Source organism: Pogona vitticeps, chromosome 10, assembly GCF_051106095.1.
Source record: "Pogona vitticeps strain Pit_001003342236 chromosome 10, PviZW2.1, whole genome shotgun sequence".
Classification (NCBI taxonomy): Eukaryota; Metazoa; Chordata; class Lepidosauria; order Squamata; family Agamidae; genus Pogona; species Pogona vitticeps.
The window spans coordinates 13,898,770-13,923,649 of record NC_135792.1 but is presented as its reverse complement, the minus strand read 5'-3'; the positions used below and the strand labels follow the sequence as shown (position 1 = coordinate 13,923,649).

At 41.4% G+C, this 24,880-nt stretch overlaps 1 protein-coding gene across 1 annotated transcript in view; it reads left to right on the top strand.

Moving 5' to 3' along the window:
• Positions 1-8,452: 8,452 nt before the first annotated feature.
• Positions 8,453-24,880, top strand: part of SLC7A9 (solute carrier family 7 member 9) — a 41,631-nt gene continuing 25,203 nt past the window's right edge. The window contains exons 1-4 of the mRNA XM_020815963.3: positions 8,453-8,599; positions 13,428-13,569; positions 22,382-22,529; positions 23,623-23,865. Coding sequence (XP_020671622.3) covers positions 13,465-13,569; positions 22,382-22,529; positions 23,623-23,865 — 496 coding nt within the window. The 5' untranslated portion in view covers positions 8,453-8,599; positions 13,428-13,464. The remainder of the gene's footprint in view (positions 8,600-13,427; positions 13,570-22,381; positions 22,530-23,622; positions 23,866-24,880) is intronic.

Here is a 24,880-nt window from a genome sequence, read left to right as displayed (position 1 = left end):
TTGGCCTTCCCCTTCTCCTATTTTCTTCCACTTTTCCTAGCATTATTATCTTTTCCAGATAATCCTGCCTTCTTATTATGCCCTCAAAGTAGGACATATTTAGTTTCAACTTTTTTGCCTCCAGAGACAGTTCAGGCTTGATTTGATTTAGGACCCACTTATTTGTCTTTCTGGCAATCTGGGGTATCTTCAAAGCTCTCCTCCAGTGCCACATTTCAAATAAATCAATTTCTATTCAAATACATTGATCTAAATCAGTCCTTATAGAATACAAAAGGATAATCCAAATCCCTTCACCCTACAGCCCACGTGTGCTTTGTCCCATTACATTATTTGCAGCGCAATAGCTGCATAATTTCCATCTGTTCTACTACAATTTGATCAGGATACACAGGTTTTCTGGACCACCAGAAAAACCTCTTCATCTGTTGAAGATGGTAAGATGAATTTTTACATGAGTCCATCCCAAACTCTCTAGATATTCTGGACTCCAACTTCAGCCATCTCACAGCTATGTGTTCAAGTGGTGGCAGTTGTCAAGTTGTAGTACTTCACATCTGGGAGGAAAGCAGGTTGCAGGAGCTTTGCCTAACCTGTAGGAAGCAGTTTATCTGTCGCACTACCTACAGCTGTCAGGGTGGAGGAGAAATCTTCTTCTGATCAGAGGTGAATTGAGGACTCAGTACATTAAAACATTTAAAAGACAGGAACAGGGGAAAGTATGCAAAGCACAAGTCTGCAAGATTTGTCTCATACAGAACACAGCCTAGAAGAGAAGGATTCTCAAACATATGTTGATCTGCAGGGACCCCTATGAGGAAAGACTGTAAGAACTGAGTATGTATAACCTTGAGAAAAGAAGACAGAAGGGGGAAAGGATAGCAGTTCTCAAATACTTGAAATGTTGTCATACAGGGGATGGGGCAGGATCATCCCAGAATGCAGCACATGTAACAATGGGCTCAAATTACAGGAAGCCAGATTTCGACTGGATGTCAGGAAAAACATCCTAACTATTAGAGCAATAAGACAGTGGAACCAATTACCTTGAGAGGTGGTGGGTGCTCTACCACTGGAGCCATTCAAGAGAAACTTATATACCCACCTGGCAGATATTCTCTGATTTGTATTCCTGCATGGAGCAGGGAGTTAGAATTGATGGCCTTACAGGCCTCTTCCAACTTCACTATTCTATGATTCTATGAACTGAACAAGTGAAACACACACACACACACACAAGTAGCAGCAGGCCTATAGCTTGTACGTAAGATTGTGCAGAGGAAAAGTTGGGGTAATAAATGGAATGCGGTTGGATCAACCTTTGGTTGATCCTTCCCTCCACTCGACATGCTCTAGAGCAGTGGTCCCTAACCTTGGGCCTCCAGATGTTCTTGGACTTCAACTCCCAGAAGTCCTGGCCAGCAAGGATGGTGGTGAAGGCTTCTGGGAATTGTAGTTTAAAAACATCTGGAGGCCCAAGGTTGGGGACCACTGCTCTAGAGGGCATCCACTACCATTGCTTGATGATGTGTAGCTTGTTGCTTTTGGGTTCCTTTCTGGATCCCAGCCTGCACCTGTTATCTTTAGGAAGGAAGAGAGGGAGCCAGCTGCCTCATACAGACTCAAACTGGCCTGCCCATCTTACTCAGTATTGTTGACATTGACTGCCATCACCTCTCCTCTGTTATTAACAAACGGACTGATCTAATGTGAAACATAAGCACCAGGCAGAACCACACCACTCCAGCCTCAGAAAATCCAGGCAACATAAACTGGGTGTTGTCCAGTGCATTTCAACACCCAAATTAGCATATGGTATTGTGACGTTCGCCCCTCGTGGCCCCTGCCTGACTCCACAAACACAGAGCACACAAAGGCAAACCAATACTCCTGTTTACCCACTGCCACCAGTTGATCACTAAATCAACATTACTTATGGAAGGATGAAGATGTAGGTCCAAACTTTACTGTCATTTAAATAAAACTTGTTTATTGATTACAGATGTTGGATTATTAATCATAGGTAACTTCTACAGGTTTATTAATCATCAGTCTCAACCTTCTGTTTGTTATGCAGTTCTTATTTACTCTTCACTCTAATCACACCTCAGATCTCCCAAATACCACTCTCTCTCTCCCGCTCCTCTCCACTCTCTCTCGCCCTGATCTCTCTGAGTGACTGACTCTGACTGACTGACTCTCTCTGACTCCTTCTCTTTATTACATATATCTTGGCTCTGCCTCTTAGCAACATTAGCCTGCAACATGAATATGCATGACTACTTAACATAAAAGGGAGAACACCACAGGTTTATTTATTTTAAAGAGCTGTAAGGAAAATACTCAAGTGGATCTGCATTAGTTTCTTCAGAAAAGAATTACACACACTGTGCTGGACCCCTTGCATTTGAAAAAAGATTGTTTTTACAATAACTTTTCCAAAAGCTGCCCCAGACATTTCATTATTTGTTTATTTGAAATGTTTTTACCCTACCTTTCTCCTTAAAAAGGACCCAAGGTGGCTTACATCAGTAAAAGAAAATATTTAAAAGATAGCGTGCATGTTTAAAACAATAATAAAACAAATAACACACAAAAAATGATCAACAAAATCACCAAAAAGTTCGCTGATTTCTCAGATATTCAATACTTTATATTCTTGAGGTCCAGATACCTTGACGAATACAAAGCAGTGAATATAACCTTTTTATATTTGTCCCTTCATCTATCCCTGTCTCCTTATGCCCCCCCCCGTGGATCAGCTGTTCCTTGGTGGGGCATAGGCAGAGAGGGGTTCTCCCTTTGGTTGGCTTGCTAAAGCCTGCTTGAAGGGAATCCCATCCTCTTGTTTACAAAGACGGGGGGGGGGGGGATCACTTTGCTCAGCCTTTCCCTGTCTTTGTATGCCCCTGGGGCATAGACAGAGGAAGCCTGACCAAAGGAATTCCCCTGCTGTCTTTGCAAACAGCGGGGAGGGGGGATCACTTCAGTCTCAAGCATCACCAATCTATGCCGCAGGGGCATCGAAAGAGGATGCCTGAACCAAGCAATGCCCCTCCATCTTTTCAAAGACAGCAGGGTGGGGGATTGCTGCGATCAGGCTTGCATGAAGGGACGCTCTCCCCACTGCTCCTAGTAAAAGCCAGGCTGCCAGAACTGAAAGTGCAGTTCCAGCAGTCTAGCTTCTGTTTCAGAGCAAGAGAAAGCAGCTGGGCAAGGGATGCGACAGTGTGGCGGGAGGGCAGGCTGTTGGGGCGGGGGGGGCTCAGGTTTGTGTGCAGTTTTTTTTTAGGTAGCCCCATGTGCTGCCTAAAAACAAAGACCTGATGAACTGATGCATGGTTCGTTGGACCACCAGGGGTCAATTTGTGGTTCAGTTCATCATTTGTCAAGGCTGACGACCCACGAACCAAGACGAAGCATCGTTTTGGTGATTCATCCCCATCTCTCATCCGGCCCTGGAGATTTGAACGCGTTCAAGATAGCAAGATATTCCTTTACTATCTTTTTTATCATTCTCCAGCTGCAGCCCTGTCCCCTCAGCCCTTGCACTTCACATTTGTCTGCAGGGTCATAGTCTGTCCTTTGGCAAAAGACTGAGCTAAAACAGGAATTGAGCACTTCTGCCTTTTCTTTGTCTTTGGCTATCTTTTTTCCATATCCATTGAGTAGAGGAGCCACTGTTTATTTCCTTTGTCTTTTGCAGCGTACATACCTGGAGAATGCTTTTTTGTTGCTTTTAGCATTTCTAGCTAACCTCACCTCTTTCTCAGCTTCTGCCTCCCAAATGCCATCCCTGCATTTCCTTGCTACTTGTTTGTACTCTTCCTTTGTCATCTGGCCTCCTTTCCACTTCCTATACGTGTCCTTTTTAGTTTTCCTGTCTGATGTTTTTGTGAATCCACACTGGCCTTTGTTTTGCTGCCCCCACCTCTTTTTCATGTTGGAATTGTTTTTAGTTGGGCCTTTAGAACTTCCTTTCTAAATAAACTCCCACCCTTATTTGACTCCATTTCTTCTTAGGATCTCCTGCTGTGGGAACTTACTTGTCATTGTCCTGGGTTTGTTAAAAATGGCTTTTTAAAAACCCACCATATATGTGTGGCTACACTCTGATTTAGCTTCCTTTGAAATCAAGAATTCTAGTAGAATATAGTCACTCTTGCCTAGAACTACCCTTATTGCCACTTCCTCCACCAAGTAATCTCTTTCGGTTAGAATCAAGTCAAGGATAGCTAGCCCTCTAGTTTCTCCACTTTTAGTAGGAGAAAATTATCTGCCACACAAGCCAGGAATTTCTTGGAAGAGACATACTTGGCAGAATTTGCCTCCCAGCTGATATCAGGATAATTGAAATCTCCCAGCAGTACTACATCGTGTCACTTTGAAGTGCTTGCAATTTGTTTTTCAAAGATTTCATCCACCTCCTCTCATTGATCAGGCGGGCAGCAGCAAACTCCAACTACTATGCTCCTTTTGTTGTTTTGCCTCAACTAGATTGATCCAGATGCTCTCAATGGGACAGGTAGTCTCCTCCTCCTATATTCCTGAGAAGAAATGTGTCCTTTTCACATATACTGCAACTCCACCTCCCTTTCTATTCTTTCTCCTCTTTTCGAACAAATTATATCCTTCAATTGCTGTATTCCAGTCATGGGACTCATCCCACTACGTTATTCCTATCAAGTCATATTTACCCTCCTGAACTAATATTTCCAGTTCTTCTTGTTTGTTTCCCAAACTCCTGTCATTTGTGTATAGACACCGGAGATTGTGTAAATTGTGACCTGTTTTTGTTTGTGCATTTTTATGAATATGATTACTAATATTCATTGAACCCCATTAGAACTGTTTCCTCTTATTGTACATTTGGCTTCATCTGTCGTCACCTCCATGCTTGAATCTCCCTCCCCCTTCAAATTCAATTTCAAGCCCTCCTGATAATGTTCTTCAAAGTACTGTAGTTGTAAGTGGATTCCTATTCCTGAACATGTTCACAGTGCCATCTCCTTCTAATCAAATTTCTCAGGACTAAGGCGATCAATTGCTCTAAGTCACAATGATTACAGGTTACTGCTAATACTAGGGGCGGTTGCCTCTGGAGACTGGTTTCTGAGGAACACAATGATTGATTTCTGTTACCCTCACGCCCTGTTGTGAGCTTTCCCACAAGCATTGGGTCGGCCACTCTGTGAGCAGGGTACTACGACGAGACACATCTCTGGTGGCTATGACTCTTTTCACATTCCCTCCGAACCCAATCATGCTGTGGAGGCTTTAGCTTAGCATTATTTCGTTATTTATTTAAAATATTTTTATCTCGTCTTTCTCTTTAAAAAGGACCAAAAGCAGCTTTGATCATTTAAACAAAAATACAATTATTTAAAAGCTAAAAACAGTAACCATCCAAATATTAAAGGTCTTCATCTGCTTGCAGAAGGACAGCATTCCTGAAGGTTTCCATGCAGTGTGATTGAAAATGAATCTATGCATGTGCAGAACAGCATGTAAGAAACATCTAGAATGTAAAAGAAGTCCCCATTCCTGTCTTTAAACTGCACAAATCCAATATCACCCAGACTCTCAAAGGTCTAGGCAAGGGGTATTCCAGCTCATTTCTACTACTCAGACACAGGGAGATAGGGAACATTTGACTTTTTTTCTTATCCTAACTATTCCTGAAAATACATTTGTATTCTGTTTTCATCTGACTTCTTTATTTACCTCTCTTCTCTCTGATATCTTAGAAGTAACTATTTAGTGGTAATGCAGTTATGCATAACTAGTTATGCCTGGAGTAATAATTAGCCATTGTTACTAGGAGCTACTGATAACCTTAACCACCATGACAAATTTTAATAGATATAACTAATAGTTACAAAGTTACTCTTATGTTGTAATGAATAACACCTAAATTACATTCTAATTAAAGAGTTACTTTTAAAGGGTATTGTAAACCATTTTAGAGGCATTTTGACAGGATTCTGTCAACTTTTATGCCATTTTCTTCTTAATCCTAAGCAGCAAGGAAAATATTTGATTTTGTTATTTTTCTTTTTTTAAATAAAACTACAAGGTACCGAAAAGCATTTACTGGTAACTTTCTGGCCTGTTGGTCTGGGCAACCCAACAAGTTAATAATACCCTGCAAGACAATGAATTACAAATGGCGCAATAATAATAATAAGGGCAAGCGGGCTGCCCAGAATTAATGAGCAGGAAATTTCTTTTTAAATGTAATTATTCTGAGCTCTGTCCCTTCTTCACCAAAACACACACACACACACACACCGTCTTGTAGCTCATGGTGTTTGGCTTGGTCCTTTGATTCTCTTTCTCAACAATACCCAAGCACACTCTGTGTATTTGTCCTCTCTCTTTCCGGCTGTTGCCTCTGCTTCCTCCTCCTCTGCTCTTTTCTATCACTGGCTGGCTGACACGACAGCTTCAGCGGAGAAAAGAAACTGTCTTAATTTGGTCATGTGCCCATGGCTGGCACTGTGCATACATGGGAGCCACTGTAGATCTTTGTCAACCCTTTGGGGGGAGCCCTTGAATTTCACAAAGCAGGGTGTTAAATGCTTAAATTTTAAAATAAAATGAAACAAAATAGTCATCTTGTCTATTGTGGCAACCTAGTTAGTATCTAGGGTCCACTTTTGCTTGGTTTCAGCTTGCCCTTATGTAAGCCCTGGAAGATAAGACACAAAAACTCTGTTTATTTGCTTCCGATGCAGGGCACCTCAGACGTATTGTTTTAGACTAAGCTTTAAAAAGCAAACATTTCAGGATTAGCAGGTCTGGTCTGCTACAGCAAGGATTATGACAGGTGTTAATTAGTTTGGCAAAGCCGGAAAGCTGGTGTTACCAGCAAAATCACTGGTAACTGGAACAACTGAGCAGAAAGAGGTATTTAAATTAAAAAATTCAAAATAGTAGCCCTGTTAGTTTGCTTCAGCACGTTGGCAAAAGAGGACGGAACATAGCAAAAATGCTCGCCCGCCTACAGTACTGTAGCTTTAAAGACTAACAATTTCATTTCAGAGTGAGTTTTTATGGATCAAAGTCCACTCTCCCAGACCCTGAAGGGCTAAAACACAACTGGCATATTATATTATATATTCTTAATTGCCTAAATTAGTATATTCTGCACAGACACAGGCTGTCTTTTTTGCATTTCATATTTCTCTAAAATAATTGTTTACAATTCTACTATACAACTCACATCTCCCACACTTTTGTCATCTTATGATAAAACTTAATGTATCTGATGAAATTGACTTTTTCCAAGAAAGCTCATTCTCTTTGTCACTCTTAGTCGCAAAACTCTTCCTTGTTCTGTATGTGTAAAAACAAAATTATCTCTGGGCACCTTTAAGGCTTAACAGATTTATTATGGTGGATGTTTTTGTGGGCAAGAGAAGCCACTGTATCAGGAACATGGACTATTATCTTCAGCTGATACATGATACAGGAAATCAACCCTGAGTGCTCCCTGGAAGGACAGATCCTGAAGCTGAGGCTCTAATTCTTTGGCTATCTCATGAGAAGAGAAGACTCCCTGGAAAAGACCTTGATGTTGGGAAAGAGTGAAGGCAAGAGAAGGGGACGACAGAGGATGAGATGATTGGACTGTCACCGAAGCGACCAACATGAATTTGACACAACTCCGGGAGGCAGTAGAAGATAGGAGGGCCTGGCGTGCTCTGGTCCATGGGGTGACGAAGAGTCGGACACGACTAAACGACTAAACGACAACGACGATGCATGAACTGAGAATCATGAGGCCACAAGTGTGTGAAATAAAAGAGACCCCTGTTTTGGCCCTCCAGGACTGCTGCCAAGCCTCTAAAAGTGAAGTTTCAGCTAAAGTTGCAGCCACCGGCTACTTCTATCTACTTTTAGATGGATTGCTGTGCATTATTGCTCTGACTGGGTCTTTAATTCTAATTTTGTTTACCCTCTCTCAGAGTGGTATTTGTTTGTTCCTTTTTAGTATTTGCGTATTTACTGTTTTGGCTTTTATGTTGTCTTTTAATGATGTAGGCTGCCTCTTTATACTCACTGATCCTTGCTTTAAATATTGTCTTTCAAGGATGTAAGTCACCTTGGGTCCTTTTCACGGAAAAACTGGGGTAAAAATATTTTAAAATAAATACAAAATAAAAGTTCTTGATTCCAGTGACAGGTAGGTTTTTTTTAATGAGCCAGAAAGCCTTGATGTTTTATAAAATCATACCAACTGCAATTTTCTGGCGCCTCAGATTCTGCTTCAATGTTCAGACAAACTGCAAGGAATAATTTAAAAAAAGCAAGGAGAGTACAAGGGGAAACATTCAAAGACTTTAAACAGCCACATAGATAAATTAATTGGGTTCTTAGTGCTTCTTGGAAGTATTCAAGTTTAATCATTACCCCTTTTCCCTCAACCTCTGTACTTAAACGGCTGCAGATTCCCAGCATCCTGATTTCCTGTCATAGACATTCTCTACTGAATGACAAGAGAAAGAGAGAGAAAGAGAGAGAAACACCCAAGAAAAAGTGGAGAAAGACATCAGAGAAGGTATTTAGGTGATACATAAGAGTCACAGCCAATACGGTAAGTGTTATTCTTTCTGTCCTGCTGGAAAGACAGAAGGATCTTTTTGAATAACTAACTTGAGTTTGCATTCCATGGAAGTCTCTCTAAAGAGTAAAAACGGGAATATCACTGCCTGGTATCAAATTTTTATTGTTCAAGTTTTTTATGTGGTGCCCAAAGTGCTCTCAAGTGCACATTCACTTGAGAGCAAGACAAAATAAATACAGTGAGATATATGTCTGAGTAAACAAACACTGGATCGGATTACTCACTGGGTTGCATCCAGATTTCATTTTATCTGTGTATTGTTTCTTTCTCCTATTGATTGTTTACAATTTTTTCTAATTTTCCATATTTTAATTAATCTTCTGTAAGTTTTTATTCATGATTATTTGAGCTGTTTTGATTCCTGCCTCTGAAATACATTATGTATCTACACAGAGACCTTTTGACATTGCAAACATAAGACCCATTAATTTCAAGCTGTCTACTCTAAGCATTCCCAGTACAGTGTAGTGGGTAGGGTGGTGGACTAGGACTCTGGAGAACAGGTTTCAAATCTTTGCTCAGCCTTCGAAACTGACTGGGAGAGTAGAACTGGTAAAACCACTCTTTAAATATCTCACTTACCTTGAAAGCTCTATTAGAGTCACCATAAGTTGGTCCCGACTTGACAGCCCAGCTTGACACCAAGCACAGCTAAATCTGGCTCCTGTCCATAATGTGCAAGAATTAATCAGTCACCCCAATGTGGCTTTAAGTAATCAAAATGGCAGTAACCATTACAGAAAATAAAGCTATCCAGACCAGAAAAATACTAACACCTAATACAGTGGACCCTCTACTTAAGGAATTAATCCGTATTGGAATGGTGGCTGCAAGTCGAAAAGTCTGTAAGTCGAATCTCCATTGACCTACAATGCACTGAAAACCGATTAATCCCATAACCAGTGGTTTTTATTCTATTTTTATTCCATTTTGGTTTTTTTCTGGTCTGTAAGTCGATTCTCTGGCTGCAAGTCGAATCTAAATTTTGCAGCCAGAGAAGTTTGTAACTCGAAAAGTCTGTAAGTCGAGCCGTCTGTAAGTCGAGGGTCCACTGTAAATGCTTACAGCCTAAGCCATTCTCAGGCCAGGGAAACATGTTTATGAAAATGCAGTGGAAATAAAAGGGTTTTAAATGGCTCTTTTTAAAGCCTGTAGAGATAAAGGCTGCCTGCTTCCAAGAGCCAAGTATTTCACAAAGAGAAAGCCACAGCTAGAAAGGCCTTCCTTTCCCGGGCGTATAGCCTTACCTTGTTCCCTTTGCAGCGAGCCTGTGAGTCGGACTCAAACAAGCTAGAGTAGGTGAAGACAGGCCTCTGAAGGACTTGGTTCTGGACACTACAGAGCTTCAAGTATCAAAACCTGCACTTTAAACTGACCTCCAAAATGCTCTAACCATCATTTTGCAAGATTTTATAGCCATAATACTGGTATCTTCTTTCTGAATTGTCACTAAGATAAGAACACACCTTATCTTCAACTCACCTTTCTTTCCAGGTTAGGAGTTTATTTATTTATTTATTTATTTATTTGATTTATATCCCGCTCATCTGGTAAATCTATACCACTCTGAGTTAAAACCTCACCATGCCACAAACTTGTCAGATGGCCTTAAACAACTTCTTTCTTAAAAAACTAAGTCTTTTTTTAAAAAAACTAAGTCCCCACAGTCCACTTTGTAGGGCTGTCTTAATTATTTTTGAGGTGATCTGCTAAATTCCTCAACTAAATCAGTGTAACTTGAAAGTGTTTCATATTGGCTGGGTAATGGACAATATTGATAGCATTCATGGTAAGTATGTGCCTTTAGAATCCTGATATCATAGAACAGTGAAGTTAGAAGGGGCTCAAGGCCATCAAGTCCAACCCCCTGCTCTATGCACATATACAAATCAAAATATATTTGCCAGATGGTTGTCTAAATTTCTCTTGAACGCCTCCAAGTGTTGGAGCACTCACCTCCTCTCGAGGTACTTGGTTCCACTGTTGTACCGCTCTAACAGTTAGGAGGTTTTTCCTGACATGCAATCAAGATCTGGCTTCCTGTAACTTGAGCCCATTGTTGTGTGTCCTGCACTCTGGGAGGATTGAGAAGAGACCCTGCCTCTCCTCTGTATGACAGCCTTTCAAGTATTTGAAAAGTGTTATCATATTATCCCTCTGTCTTCTCAAAGCTAAACATGCCCAATTCTTTCAGCCTTTCCTCCTAAGGCTTGGTTTCCAGCCCCCTGATCATCCTTGTCACCCTCCTCTGAACTTGTTCCAATTTGTTAACATCCCTATTGAAGTGTGGTGTCCAGAAATGGACACAATACTCAAGGTGAGGCCTAACAAGTGCTGAATAGAGGGGAACTAGCACATCATGGGATTTGGAAACTGTCCTTCTGTTAATGCAGCCTAAAATAGCATTTGCCTTTTTTGTAGCCACGTCACACTGTTGGGTCATATTCAGCTTGTGATCTAGAACAATTCCAAGATCCTTCTCACTTGTAGTATTGCTGAGCCAGACAACCTCCATCTTGTAACTGTGCAATAGGTTTCTATTTCCGAGGTGCAGTACTTTGCTCTTATCCCTGTTAAATTTCATTCTGTTGTTTTCAGTCCAGTGCCTATCCAGATAATTTGAATTTTGTTTCAGTCTTCCAGGGTATTAGCTATTCCACTAATTTTGTGTCATCTGTAAATTTGACAGGCATTCCCTGCACTCCCTCATACCGGTCATTAATAAAAATGTTGAAGAGCACTGGACCCAGGACTGAGCCTTGGGGTACCCCACTTGTTACCCCAGTTGGAGTATTATATTTTATATATTAATGCAACAAATATAGACAATCTAAATAGTTGCTATGGATTCCAGTGTATTTGCTCTGTGTTGCAGAAATGTCATTCAGTGCATGCACAAAGTCTTTCATAGGCTGGGATGTGCAGACTTTAGGTTTATGAGAAGGCTTTGTTTTTCATTAGATCCTCAAGGTCCACTCCCCATGATGCCCTGGTGCAAACAAAGCAAAACACTTGAGACTGAAAATTCTGAGCAGTATAAATGCCAGAATTAAGTGTGAGCCTTGTTCTTCCACCACTGGCTACTTCGCAAAAATTGTCTTCTGGTCACACAAAACTTTGTTTCAACAATATAATGTAGGACTGGAAAAGGAGTTCTTGTTATGATCAATATCAAATAACTGGCACCCAGAAATGTAAGTGATCTATGGCTGGATAGCTCAGTAAGATAGGTATCTGGCTGTGGAGCCAGAGGTTGGGAGTTTGAAACCCCCACTGTACCTCCAGGGAGTAGAGGTGTGTGGCCTTAGGCAAACTGCAGAGTCTCAGGGCGCCCCCAGATGAAGATAATGGTGAACCACTTCTCAATATTCTCAACCTGGAAAACACTGGAAAGGGTCACAATAAGTTAGAATTGACATGATGGCCCATGATGGCATATGATTATAATTATTCTACTGCAAATCACCCACAAATCTACTATATGGTCCCAGTTGACCTCCTGTTCACCTCTGCTCCAGCTCTATTACTTCGTGTTACTTCAGATATCAGTCATGATGAACAAACATACCAGGTATGATCCTGGCACGGTATCCTGGCTTGCAGCATGAGCTTCAGTTTACATCCTGCTGCTTTCATGTAAAGGGAAACTGGATTAGCAAATCTGGAAACTCCCAACTCTGGCATGCAAAGGAAAGAAGCACAAGATCTTTTCTCATTCTGATAAACCACTGTTCTGTCTGACTCTGGGTGTTCACAGGAATTTTGTGGAGCAGCATAGAGGTTTGTGAGCATAATGCATGCCCGTGGTGTGTGCTGCTATAACACATCTGTGCCTTTTACCTGGTTGTGTGTGCGTTGCACCTGTGTTGAGCCTCAATATTCCACTCAGTGACATTTAAAAGTCTGTAAGCTGTGGGAAACAGATCCTCGAAACTGGAGATTATGAATGTAGAACACAAGAGGTGTGATGAACACATAGACTCAATCACCACTGCGCCAAATTGTTGCTACACTAACAACTTAGTACAACTTCTCAGGAAGAGGGACTGCACAATCTGGCACAACTTCCTCATCTTGGAAAAAATTAGTAAACAAGCTGCAGAGTGTATAGAATAGACAGTAGTTGTGGAATCTGTATGATGTACCCTTGACAGACAGGAGGAGCAGAAAGGCTCCCCATGATTATGTTTGGGCTTGCATTTTATTTTTCACTTTGTGATCTGCTGCTTTTTGTTTTTGTTTCAGCTAAAAAATAATGAAACTCTGTTTCACATATGGTCTCTCTCTCTCTCTCTCTCTCTCTCTCTCTCTCTCTGTGCGCACACGCTGATGTGGGCATATCTCTCGCCTTCTGGACCACGTATGCTGTGGTCATCCTATGCAAGCTATTCCCCAGAATCACATGTCACACAAGACGGAGCACTCCAGCCCAATCTCGATCTTGCCCAGCTGGACATTTTGGGCCAGCTGTAGGGCTTCTACGTTTTGGCTGGAAAGATTCCCTGGCAGATGAAAGGGTTGCTTGAAGGGAGAAAGCTCCCTGCAAAGCAAGCTTTTTGAATGTGATCCATGATGTAAAATTATTAGCTCAGGCAGATGTTTGCCTGTTTGTCTGCATCTCAATAAATAAATGCATTGTGTTCTGTGTCTGTAATTTATAAAAGCTCACACTGAAATATTCAGCTTAAAGATGTGCAATGCTTTTGTTGCTGTTGTTGTTGAAAACTGTACTGAATACTGAATGTTGTGTATAGATAGGATTTTTTCATGATCATAGTTTACTTTGGACTATTTGCAGGATTTTCTAATATCAGGAGGTTTATTAGCATCAAGAAATGAATGAAGAAAGCATAAAACACAGAAAGCAGAGTTCAAATCTAGGGAACAATGATCCACCTGCTGTCAGCAAGAAGTTGAAATCTATGAATCTACAGAAAGAGGTAAGACTATTGTAATATATTATTTTTACTTATTAATTTTGAGCCTAAGCTCAAATGTTAGTCCCAAGAACCTTTTCAAATCAGTGGCAAGGGAATTCAGCAAGTGCTTCAACTGGTCTACTTGAACTGGGATTATCAATTAGGACACATGCATGTTTTAATTTATGGCTAAAATATTCTGTAATGTATAAGTTTTTTTTAGTTGCTGCTGAGCACACTGTAATTCCTGATTTAGCAGTTTTGCAGATCTTACCCTTACACATTTTCTTAATCAGCTGGAAGATTCAGGGGCAATATCTGTCTTGCTTTGATTCAATTTGGAACAAAATATTACAGACATAATGTGTTTCTGTAATATTTGGGTGTATTTGCAAATAAACACATTTGAATGCAAGCTGAGTAGCATTATTACAAGCAGCAGTCTTACGTTCTCCTAATCCAATCTCCAGGGAAAGAGAGACTCCTCTGGATGATTTTAGCTTTTCAGTGGCTGGAGGATGCTGGGTGATGTACTTCAGAAAAGTAACTTTTCTAAGCCAGCTGTCTTCTAGACTGTGCCTGTGCTAAAATGTTCTTCTTTATGAACTGGGACCTTAGTGAGTCTCTCCCCTCAGTTACTGGGGGTAGGGTAGGCGTTGAAGGAACGAGCATGAGTCATTGGTGCCAAAATGGCTGTTACCTTTTTGGAGATCTCTCCAGATAGCCATTGGCTGTAATTTCTGTAACAACCAACGTGCCTGGTGGCTCAGCTACTGGCCATTAAGGCCCCTCAGGTAGTCCTTCTGGACCCATTAATACTTCACCTCCAAATATTTCTGCAAAACAGATCATAATTGTACAGCAAATTGTTAATGTTTGTTCATCTTTATGCTTTCTGAGGAGAATACAGTAAGTGGCTGTTTCGTGCCTGTTCCATGAATGGATCAATATTATCCAAGCCCAAGAGCTGTTTGGGGTCCATGAATTCATTTCCATTTGGTTTTGTAAAGCTTTTGGTTGGCCAACGCTGGCCCAAAACATTTTGCTGCCTGAGGCAGGACAAGAAGGAAGGCTTCCTCCCCCACAATCCAGAGGCATACTAACAAAACCAGACTAGGTTCTTTTGGCGTGTGAGATGGCAGAAGAACCTCTATTTCTTCAGGAATAAGTTAAAGACCATTTACAAGGGACTGTTCTTTTGTAACAGAAATCAGTTGCCTGATGCAGCTGCCTCACGTTGCATGATAAAGCTGGTTGGTAACAAGTATGGTGCCCTATGTCACTAGCAACACTTTATGCTGTAGTTTTATTCGGATGGCACCTTGATGGATGCCACTATGAATAACTCTGCATAGCACATGAAGGAGAACACATATAATAAGTTTGTCAAGGTCAGATGTATGAGACTTGAACAATGTCCTCAGAGCATTATAGAATTTTATTGGTATTTCTTCGGTAGCTTAGGTTTGTGAGGTTTGTCACAGCTGATATTTATCCCCCAAAGCATTAATTTTCAGCATAAGATCACATAATCTTATCAACCATATCAAAGTTCATCTGGGTATTAAGTTCTTTCATTATTTAAATGTTTCCTCTCCCTTCAGAGGGTGAAAAAGAATAAATCATTGTAATACTCATGGTGAAATATGTCTTTCTCGAGACATTCACATCTTAGTTATTCTACTTTCCCCAGGTACACAAAATGATTTTAAGCAACGTCAGAGTACCTATTTCTACAAACTTTATCTAATTCCTTATCTTTTCCAAATGCATGCAATATATGAATTCCAAATTTGAAAACATGTAACATAACATTCTTCAGAGTGTGTGTCTCTGAAAAAAATTGTGTTCTGTAAGGGGAAGATGTCTCAACCATAGGAAATAAGTATCGGGTCCTGTAGATAGCTCAGCAAAAAAAAGATGATGCTCATTCCTCATGTTATTAGCTCATGCAATTTTATTCAATGCTTTTGTGTTGTGTTTTTAAGTTCATAATGTTTCTAATTTATAATGTTTATTCTTTTATAGTCTTTTATATCATTTACATGTGTATTTTTATTTTTTAATTTATTATTGTTGATTATTGTTCTTTTTTTCCCTAAACCACCCAGAGTGGCCTTGGTAGGCAGATTTTTTTTGGGGGGGGGGGCTGGGTTATACAAATCAATCAAACAAATAGAATGTCTCTGCCTGCTTCAGCTGCAGCCATGAATTCAGACTCTGTGGAAGACAGAACTACAACATCTTGTTCGGTTTGTGACTAGCTCATGAAATAGGACCATCACTCTACCCGAACAGGAAACCACTAATGGCTTTATAATCTGTACTACCCTTGCCCCGATCTGCACCAGTGTGCCCTACAGGCATTGGGTGTTTAGTAGCTTGTAGTCTTCACTTAAAGCCCATGGTCCCTTTCAAATATCTAGCTACCCTTTTTACAGCTGTCCAATCACTCTGTGTTGACAAACTAACTTAGTGTTCCTAAAGTGGTAGCTATGTCTGATCTGATAGTGGTTATGAGGTACAAAAGCTTGCCTATAACTGCTCTGTATTTACTGTGGTTTGGTAAAGGTTCACTTTCCTCCTTGTTTTTCAGAAAATCCATTTTGCATGGTTTGGTTGCATCCCTTAACTCTTTGATGTTCACCTCTTTTTAAAGATGGCGTATAGTCTCTTTGTCTTTCTGTTCCCTACAGCAGTGGTCCCCAGTGTTGGGCCTCCAGATGTTCTTTGACTACATCTCCCAGAAGCCTTCACCACCACCTCTGCTGGCCAGGATTTCTGGGAGTTGAAGTCCAAGAACATCTGGAGGCCCAAGGTTGGGGACCCCTGCCCTACAGGAGCAAGAAGTGTGCCATCTACATATGTAAGGATATAGGTCAAATGTCAATTCCTGCTTCTGATATACAAGCACTTATCCTCATCACCTTAGTTGAAGCCTTGTAGCATCAGGTTTAGTTTCTCATTCCAGGACTGAACAGCTTGCTTCAATTCATACAGGCCTTTAGTTTGCATAAAAAACAGGATGTTTCTGATGGATGAAACCCAATGGCTGCTCTATATAAAAGCACTTCTGCAATCTCTCCATGTAGAAATGCAGTCTTTGCTATCTAGGTGCTTGACGTATCCTTCTGGAAGCGACCACACTCAGGAGCTTTGTTATTGTGCTGTGCTTGTCACAATGAGTGTCTGAAGGCTGGGTGCCTCTTCCAGTTCAACAGCCTTGACATCTCCATCTATGTCTCATCTTCTTAGTCTACTGCTGCCAGATTGTTTGTCATTGCCTTCTGTGGTGATCCCCCTGGTTGCCCCTTTATTTCCTTTGGGCTCCACAAAGGTAAACACGCCTTTTCCTTCTTTTCGCTGCCACCAGGCATTTCTCCTAATACCACTACAATTCTCACATCAGGGTTCTCAGGGGTTACTGGATCTTTGCTCACCATTTTAAAGCACTGTTCTAAAGTTGGATCTGTTTCTTGATCCTTTTAAAATGTATTTCCATTTGGATTCTTTATTGTTACCCCATCAGCTATTTCTTCATTCCCTCCTATTATCTCATTAGGGGACTCAAGTTTTTCCTCAGATATTTCCTTATTTTCTTTTTGGGAGTGAGTATTCACTAAAGCACTCTTAACATGTTCTTGGTTACTTTCAATCAGATAACCCTGGCAAATTTGAGCTATTGGGAGTTGTTCTCGTTGTTCTGGGCTCTCTGCTTTAGCACTAACTGTGGTTGCGCTGGCGCCCACTTCGACTGACCTTGTGGGTGCCTCCTTCTGCTCTACGCAATCTACCTCCTTAGGCAAATTCAAGTTTTTTTGTTGCCCAGATATCTCTATTCTTAATGCATTGGGATGTAAAGTGGCCTTGTTCTCCACTAGCAAAACATATAGAAGCTTTTCTTTCAAAACTTGGAGATTTATCTCCCTTTCCTTCGCAGTTTTTAAATTTATTCTGGCCCTGCTCTGAGGACTTCCCTCTAAAATGGCTTCCAACTGTTGGTTGTTCTCTGAGGTATAATCTGGCTTCTATCTTTCTGTCATCCCCTTCAAATTTTACCTTAGAATAATTTGAGTTCTTTACTTCTTTTATATATACAACTGGTTTTGATAAATTCCCCTCAGGATGGGGTTTCTTATTATTATAGTTTTGGATTTTCAACTCTATTTGTTTCATTTTGAATTCGTGTTCCATCTGCTTTTCCCTCATTGCTATTTCTCTTTCTATGGCTTCTACCTCTGCCCTCATCTTTTCTTGCTCCATGGCTAATTGTCTGGCTTCAGCCCTTTCCTTTGCTGCTAACTCAGCCCTCGTCTTTTCTTTTTCTTGTTCCAGGGCTAATTGCCTTAATTGAAATTCTCTTTCACATTTCCACTTTTGAATCTCTTGGGAGGTTAGAGTAGCTTCTCCTTCTCCTCCCTTTGAGGCATCCTCCTCATTCTCCTGAGTATCATCCTCCTGCTCAGCTACTTCAAGTGTACTTTCCTCTTCGTGAGGTAACCCTTGTCCTTCAGGAACCTCCATCGTTAACTTTTTCCCTCTCTTAGGAGGCATGGCTTATCTGTTTTCTGGCAGAATCAAAACACAAACCTCTTTTTAAAAGGGACCTATTTTTTTCTCTGTGTTAGAGAGAGATACTTCGTAGCTTAGACAGCCTGTTCTGGGTTTGCTTCACTACTTTGTTATTCCAGGCACCCTGCCTGAGCTCCTTGTGGGATACACAGTTTCTTTTGGCTTCTGCTCCTTGTTCCCTCAGCACTCTCAGAGCCTGGGACCCCAAAGCTAACCCACTGGTCTTTCACAATCCTGAGGTAAACCTTAAACTGTTGAATTTTCCCTCAGAGCTTCCCCTTTTCTGCAGTCCTTCCCTGGTCTGCCTCAGGAATCCCTTTTAAGCTTCTCACCTAGCTGCTTCCAAGGGTCCCACTCCTGCCCTTGCAGCACCAGACTACTAGGTTCCCTAAGCTCAGGAAATTCAAGTTTTCTTTGGTTTACTGAAATCTTTTGGCTCACTGGATTATCTTTCGAATCCCACCACGCTGCCAACCACTTGTGGTGATCCCCCTTGTTGCCCCTTTATTTCCTTTGGGCTCCACAAAGGTAAACACACCTTTTTCCTTCTTTTCGCTGCCACCAGGTATTTCTCCTAATACCACTACAATTCCCACACACAGGAGCTGCTCATATAACTTAGGAATCAAGGGTTTGATCAAATATTCTTTTATTAATTAACAAAATCATAAGGAGAATCAAATATATAACTGTGTCAGGTGTGCATATATTAGATCAAGTATTCAGTCACCGGTATTTCTCATGTTATGCTTATGTGTTCATTCCTGCTTCTTCAATATATTTTACTCTTTCAATTTCCTTTCCTTTTTAGCTATTCCTAAACCCTAGCACTCTCTCCCCATCTTCTTGTCCCTAATTCTCCCTATCCCTATCTCCTTCCAACTGTCTCTAACTGTCTCTTCCAGCTGTCTTAACTGTCCTTTTTGCTCTGCCTCTCCTGCCCTATCCTCTGATTGACAGGCAGGGATGACATCATCTTTTGGATTCTGCTACACCTTCCATATTCATATCTGCCTCAGGTTATGGAGACACTGGCACAGCTTCATATAGGAGAGGTCCAACATATTGTTCTTCTGTTCCTCTTTTGTTGACTTTCTTTTGTTAATTAAAATGAACCACATGTCTGACAATTACTTCACATGTTTTTTTAAGTTCATGTATCTTTGCTGCCCAGAGGATAGACTAGCAAAAGATCTGTCCAATTCTAGAGCCCAGTTTGTGCCTTTTGTGTTGGTATGTAAGCATACAGTATGCCAGGCTTCCGAAAACTTTGATATGCTCTACACTTGGTACTCTGTTGTACCATAGCAAAAATTGTGTTTTTCTTTATGCCTTTGGTAGGCAGCCTGTTTTGAACACATGTTGCTGTCATTATAGCATTATCCCAAAATTTGTTAGGCAACATTTCATCTGCAATGGATCTGTCCATCTCCAAAAGAAATCTCAGATTTCATTCAGCTTTTCCATTCTGCCCAGGAGTGTGTGGAACAGGTCTCCTGTGCATAATGTCTTGTTCCCCCAGGAAAACTTGGTTGTTGTGTGAAATGTACTTGCCACCATTATCTGTTTGCAGTTCTTTATGTTTTCTTTTGAATTTGCTCCTTACCATGGCCACATACTTCTTCAGCAAATCATGTTTCTCACTCTTCTCCTTCATCAGGTAGGTGACACAGTACCTCATTCACAAATATGAGAATATATCCATTATTGGATCAGAGCTTAGAAAACTTCCTCTTTTAAACTCCACCTTCTAGAATCCCTCAGTGCCCATTCTGCCTGGAGGAATTTGAGGAGTTATAGTCCAAATGAGTAACTTCTTCCAGTGTCTGATCTGGACTCACCTCTAGTTAATATGCTTATCATAAGACACATTCTTCTTTCAACTAGGAGGGCATGCCTGCATCTTTGACGTGCCATGTGAAAACAGAAGAATTCTTGAGTTAGCAGGTCTCATTTTAATGCTCCAAACAGGCAGGCAAAATGTTTTACTACATTAGCACCTGAGTTAACTAGTAAAATGCCAGTTGCTAGACCTGGAGAAAATCACGAAACCAGTGGGTTCTGAAAGGAAATCTAATGTTTTTGGAAGGTTAGGCTGATGTGGCACAAGTTGTTACTTGGATTTGCTTTCTACTTCTTGGTGGCAATTAAAAAACTCTGCTTTTTGTGTTCTTCTTGCACCCATTTGGCCAGCATAAAGGAAGAAATGTAAGCTGTTTCCTTGGTACTAAACACAAAGGAACTGATATACAGTATTTAAGTACACAGTGTTTGTTAGTACACATTCCTTACTCGTGTCGGAAAGCAGATAATCCTTGCCAAAGCCTTGAGTAAGACTGTCTTCAACTTTAGTAACATAACTTAAAGGTAAAGAAGAAAATTGCTGGTTTGAAAGCAGATTAACCAACAGGAACAGGAAGAGGCAACCAATAAATTGAAAAATAATGCCTTGTTGGTCAGATTATCAAACAAGCCTTTGTAACATGGAGAGAATATTTACTGAAACAGGCCCACTCAATGAAGTATGCTCCTAAGGCATCATATAACAACAGCAATAATGCTAATGATGATGATGATGATCTTTATCACCATCATTGAACTGCAGATCGATGGAAGGGACTTTATGGATTACTGAGTGCAGCTCCTGACAAGAAGGTACAGTGGGGAATTCTTACGGCTCTTCAGCAGGATAACGAAACCAGCAGTAGAGCACAATCAATGAGAAACAAGGCAAGCAAAGGGCTACCTATCAGGGACTGTAACCAGGGTAGGGCTCCTTGGGTTTTATGCCAGAGTGCCAACATTTAGAGGGCATTGAAATCTAGAGTTGAATCTACTAGTGAGTGTTAGGGAAATGATACCCTGTTTGTTGCTGCTCCTAAAGTTTCTCTTTCTTTAGTGGGGGAACCACGTTATCCATTCTGCTTGAGGGCAAGTGAGTGGGAGATCGCATTATTTGCCACAGCTGCCAAAAGCTCTTTTCTTACCACTGACAATGCCTACTGACATGGAGAAACTGCTTCCACCATATTGTTGTTATGCCTATAAGCTATCCAGGAAGTCAGCAGAGTGATCAGATGGCAGGTCTTCAGCTCTGTAGCTCTGCCGGCATAGCAGGACTCCTGCTTTGATTTTGGGTTGTGTACAACTCATATATAATAAGATGAAGTTTCTGTGAAGACTGTTGGTGGCTGTTCTGTAAAGTTTTCTTTCCACAATTTTATTATTTATTCATTCGATTTATACCCCGTCCCCCTAGACAGCATCTAGTCGGGGTGGCTTACAAAATCATTAAAAAATCATTAAATAACAATAAAAACATCACAATCATAATCATAACAATCATAATCATAAAACATTTAAACAATAATATAGTATGATCAAGATGGGGAATGAAAGAACAGAAAAATAGAATTCAAGAATTGATAGGAAGGAAGGCCTGCCTGAAGAGCCAAGTTTTTAAATGGCTCTTAAAAACACCCAGCGACGGAGCCAGGCAGATCTCTGATGGAAGGCTGTTACATAGTCGAGGGGCCACTGCTGAGAAGGCCCGGTTTCTTGTTCTTTCTTTCCGGGCCTCTCTCGGCATTAGGCCCTTCAACCGTCCCTCCTGGCTATGCCGAGTAATTTGGGTAGATCTGGGTGGGAGAAGGCGATCTGCCAGGTACCGAGGTCCCAAACCGTTTAGGGCTTTATACGTCATCATTAACATTTTGAAGTTGATGTGGAAGTGAATGGGCAGCCAATGCAAGGCAGCCAGAGTGGGGGAGATATGCTGGTGTTTTCTCACCCCACTAAGGAGTCTGGCTGCCGCGTTCTGCACCATTTGAAGCTTCCGCATCAATCTCAAAGGTAGCCCCTCGTAGAGCGCATTACAGTGGTCTAATCTCGAGATTATGAGCGCGTGGACGAGAGTAGTGAGGGACCCCCCCATCAAGGTAGGGTCGCAGCTGGGCGATCCGCCACAGATGAAAATAGGCAGAGCGGGCCATGGACGCCACCTGGATTTCCATGATAAGCGTCGGGTCCAGATGTATCCCCAAGCTGCGAACCTCACTCCGTGCGGTGAGAGTCACCTCCCCAAAAGAGAGGGAATTTCCCAAACCGCCAATGGAGGGGCACCCACCCTCAAGACCTCTGTCAAAGTGGATATCCAACTAATCTCTGGTTTAGCATCCCACAGCTTTCCTTTATATTGCATATAAAATATTGGAATGACCCAAATGCTGCTGAATTCACTGACCTCTGTTTTCTTTCCAAGATGGGTCTGATTAGTGGAATCTGTCTCATTGTTGGAACTGTGATAGGTTCGGGGATCTTTATTTCACCCAAGGCAGTGCTGGCAAATGTTGGAGCCATCGGACCTTCCTTAATCATCTGGGCAGCCTGCGGAGTGGTTGCGACATTAGGTAATGGCCTCTATTATTTTTAGTTGTAACAAAGAACAAAATCTCAGCTCCCTGTTCAGTCCTATTTCATATAGCCCCCTTTAAGACTGAGTATAATTTTGACTTTTGCTTTGAAATTAGCATATTCAGCCCAGCTGTGAATGAATAACAGGGAAAAATGGTCACCTTTCCATGAATTCATAAAGTTTTAACCTATAAACTGTTTTTCTTCTTTGCTGCAAATTGTCAAGTAACTTGAGACCAAATGATAAATATGTGTCCCTGTGTGACATAATTAGAGCATCAAGCTAGGATTGGGGAGTCCTGAGTTCAGATTTCCACTCATCCATAAAATTCTCTGAGTAATCTATGAAAATTCTGAACATCTTGGAGAAAAGATGCAGTATAAACCTAGGTCTAAAATGAATTATGAGGATTTTACCATTTGTTACTATTGATGTGGGATGGCAGAACTGAGATAAACCTAAGAAAATGGGGTTTGCACTTACATATTCCTTTGTGAGAGCAGAAAAGAACAAGCAGCTTCTCACCTATGTCAGTGTACTCCATGCCCCTTAACACGTACCATGGGAAGATTTCATGATAGCTGCCTAAAATGCTCATAAAGGTGCCTGTTATTGGCCAAAAATGATCTGATATATTTATTAATTGTCCTGTGGTGCTTCTGGCTTGAATTAAGAAGATTATTGATGTAATAGAATAAATATGCAAGAAATCATTAATCCTCAGTGCCTTTTATTTTCCCTCCAGTCACTGGGCCTTCATTGACAAAGAATAACATTAATGGATACTGTCCGATAGACACCCCGATAGTATAACAACTGTACTCATAAATGTAAAAGTGCGCTTGTGTGGAAGAAAATAACATTTTCCCATGATGGGACAGTATGATTTCTCAACCATAGAAGCACCTGTATTGAGGGAGCAACACCAATGGAGGGAGATGTTAGCTGACCCCATGAATTATTAAGAAACGGACATTTAACTGGAACCTGAGACACTGGAAACAGAGCCTATAAAAATATGTGACAACTGCAATAGCAGCAAACCCTCAAACATATATTTTTCTTTCTTGAATCACTTCTTTCTTCAGGGGCATTATGTTTTGCTGAACTTGGCACCATGATAACAAAATCAGGATGTGAATATCCATATCTTATGGAAGCCTTTGGCCCAATACCTGCATATTTATTTTCTTGGTCCTCTGTAATTGTCATGAAGCCCTCTTCCTTTGCCGTCATTTGCCTCAGCTTTGCAGAGTATGTGTCAGCTCCATTTTACTCAGGATGTGACCCACCTGTGGTTGTCATCAAGTGTCTGGCAGTTGCAGCCATCGGTAAGTATTTGACTTTTGGTTAGGAAAACAAGTTAGCTGGAAGGTATGATTAGCAAATGACAAGTGAGAGTCTTTGGCAGCAACAGCAAAGCAGGCAGATAGATTTGCTGCCTTCAGATTTGGGGGTCAATGCATAGCAACCGGCATACATTAGATGTGTCTTGCTTAGACAACTCATGTGCTGAAAAAGCCAGGAAACTGAGCTACAGAACAAGAGGTCCCTTGTTCAAATCTCAGTCTCCCATGAACTAATCAAACAAAGGGTGTGATCACGTGGGGAAATAGATCACAATTAGAGAAACAGGTAGAGATAATGCACTCACCGATATGGGTCCGCACTCCCATCCTATCGCTCCGGAGTTCACGATCCCTGAGCCACTCCTGGCAGGAGGCGGGACGACAAACTTCTCTGCCAGGCTGAAGTGTGGCTTGGCGACTGCGATCTCCTGAGCGATAGGATGACAGCGTTAGTGCATTGGTGAGTGGACCGCCCCCATGGGGCCAGACCCTCATTATCTCTCCCCCATCTCTAGTCACAATTTGGACTGCTTGTGGAGCGGCTCAGTGTGATATATTTCCTGGTGATCACACAGCATACGGGGAACTGCAGCTCTACCTGGATCCCAACTGGACCTTTTAGAGCCAGCCGTAGGGCTTCTACTGGGCTGAAGAGATTCCCTGGCAGATGGAAGAGAGATTGCTCCAAGGAGAAATTGCTCTTGTTAAAGCAATCCTTTCCAGTGTGATCAGATGCATGGCTTTGCAGCTCTCAGAGAGCCCTCAAAATTCCTTATCTTCACTTCTCCTTCTTGCCACTGGCCACCATATTATCATGGCAATAATGATAATCTACCTCACTATGCTGTGGTAAGGATTCACTGTAAGAGAATGTGAGAGATGTGGGGAAAACATGGAAGTGTAGCCAGGCTCCTGTTTGAAATAACAGGTGATCTAAGCACACTTCAAGGGATAAGAGCATTGACAGCCTCATGTAAGAAGAGCATCCGGAGCATTG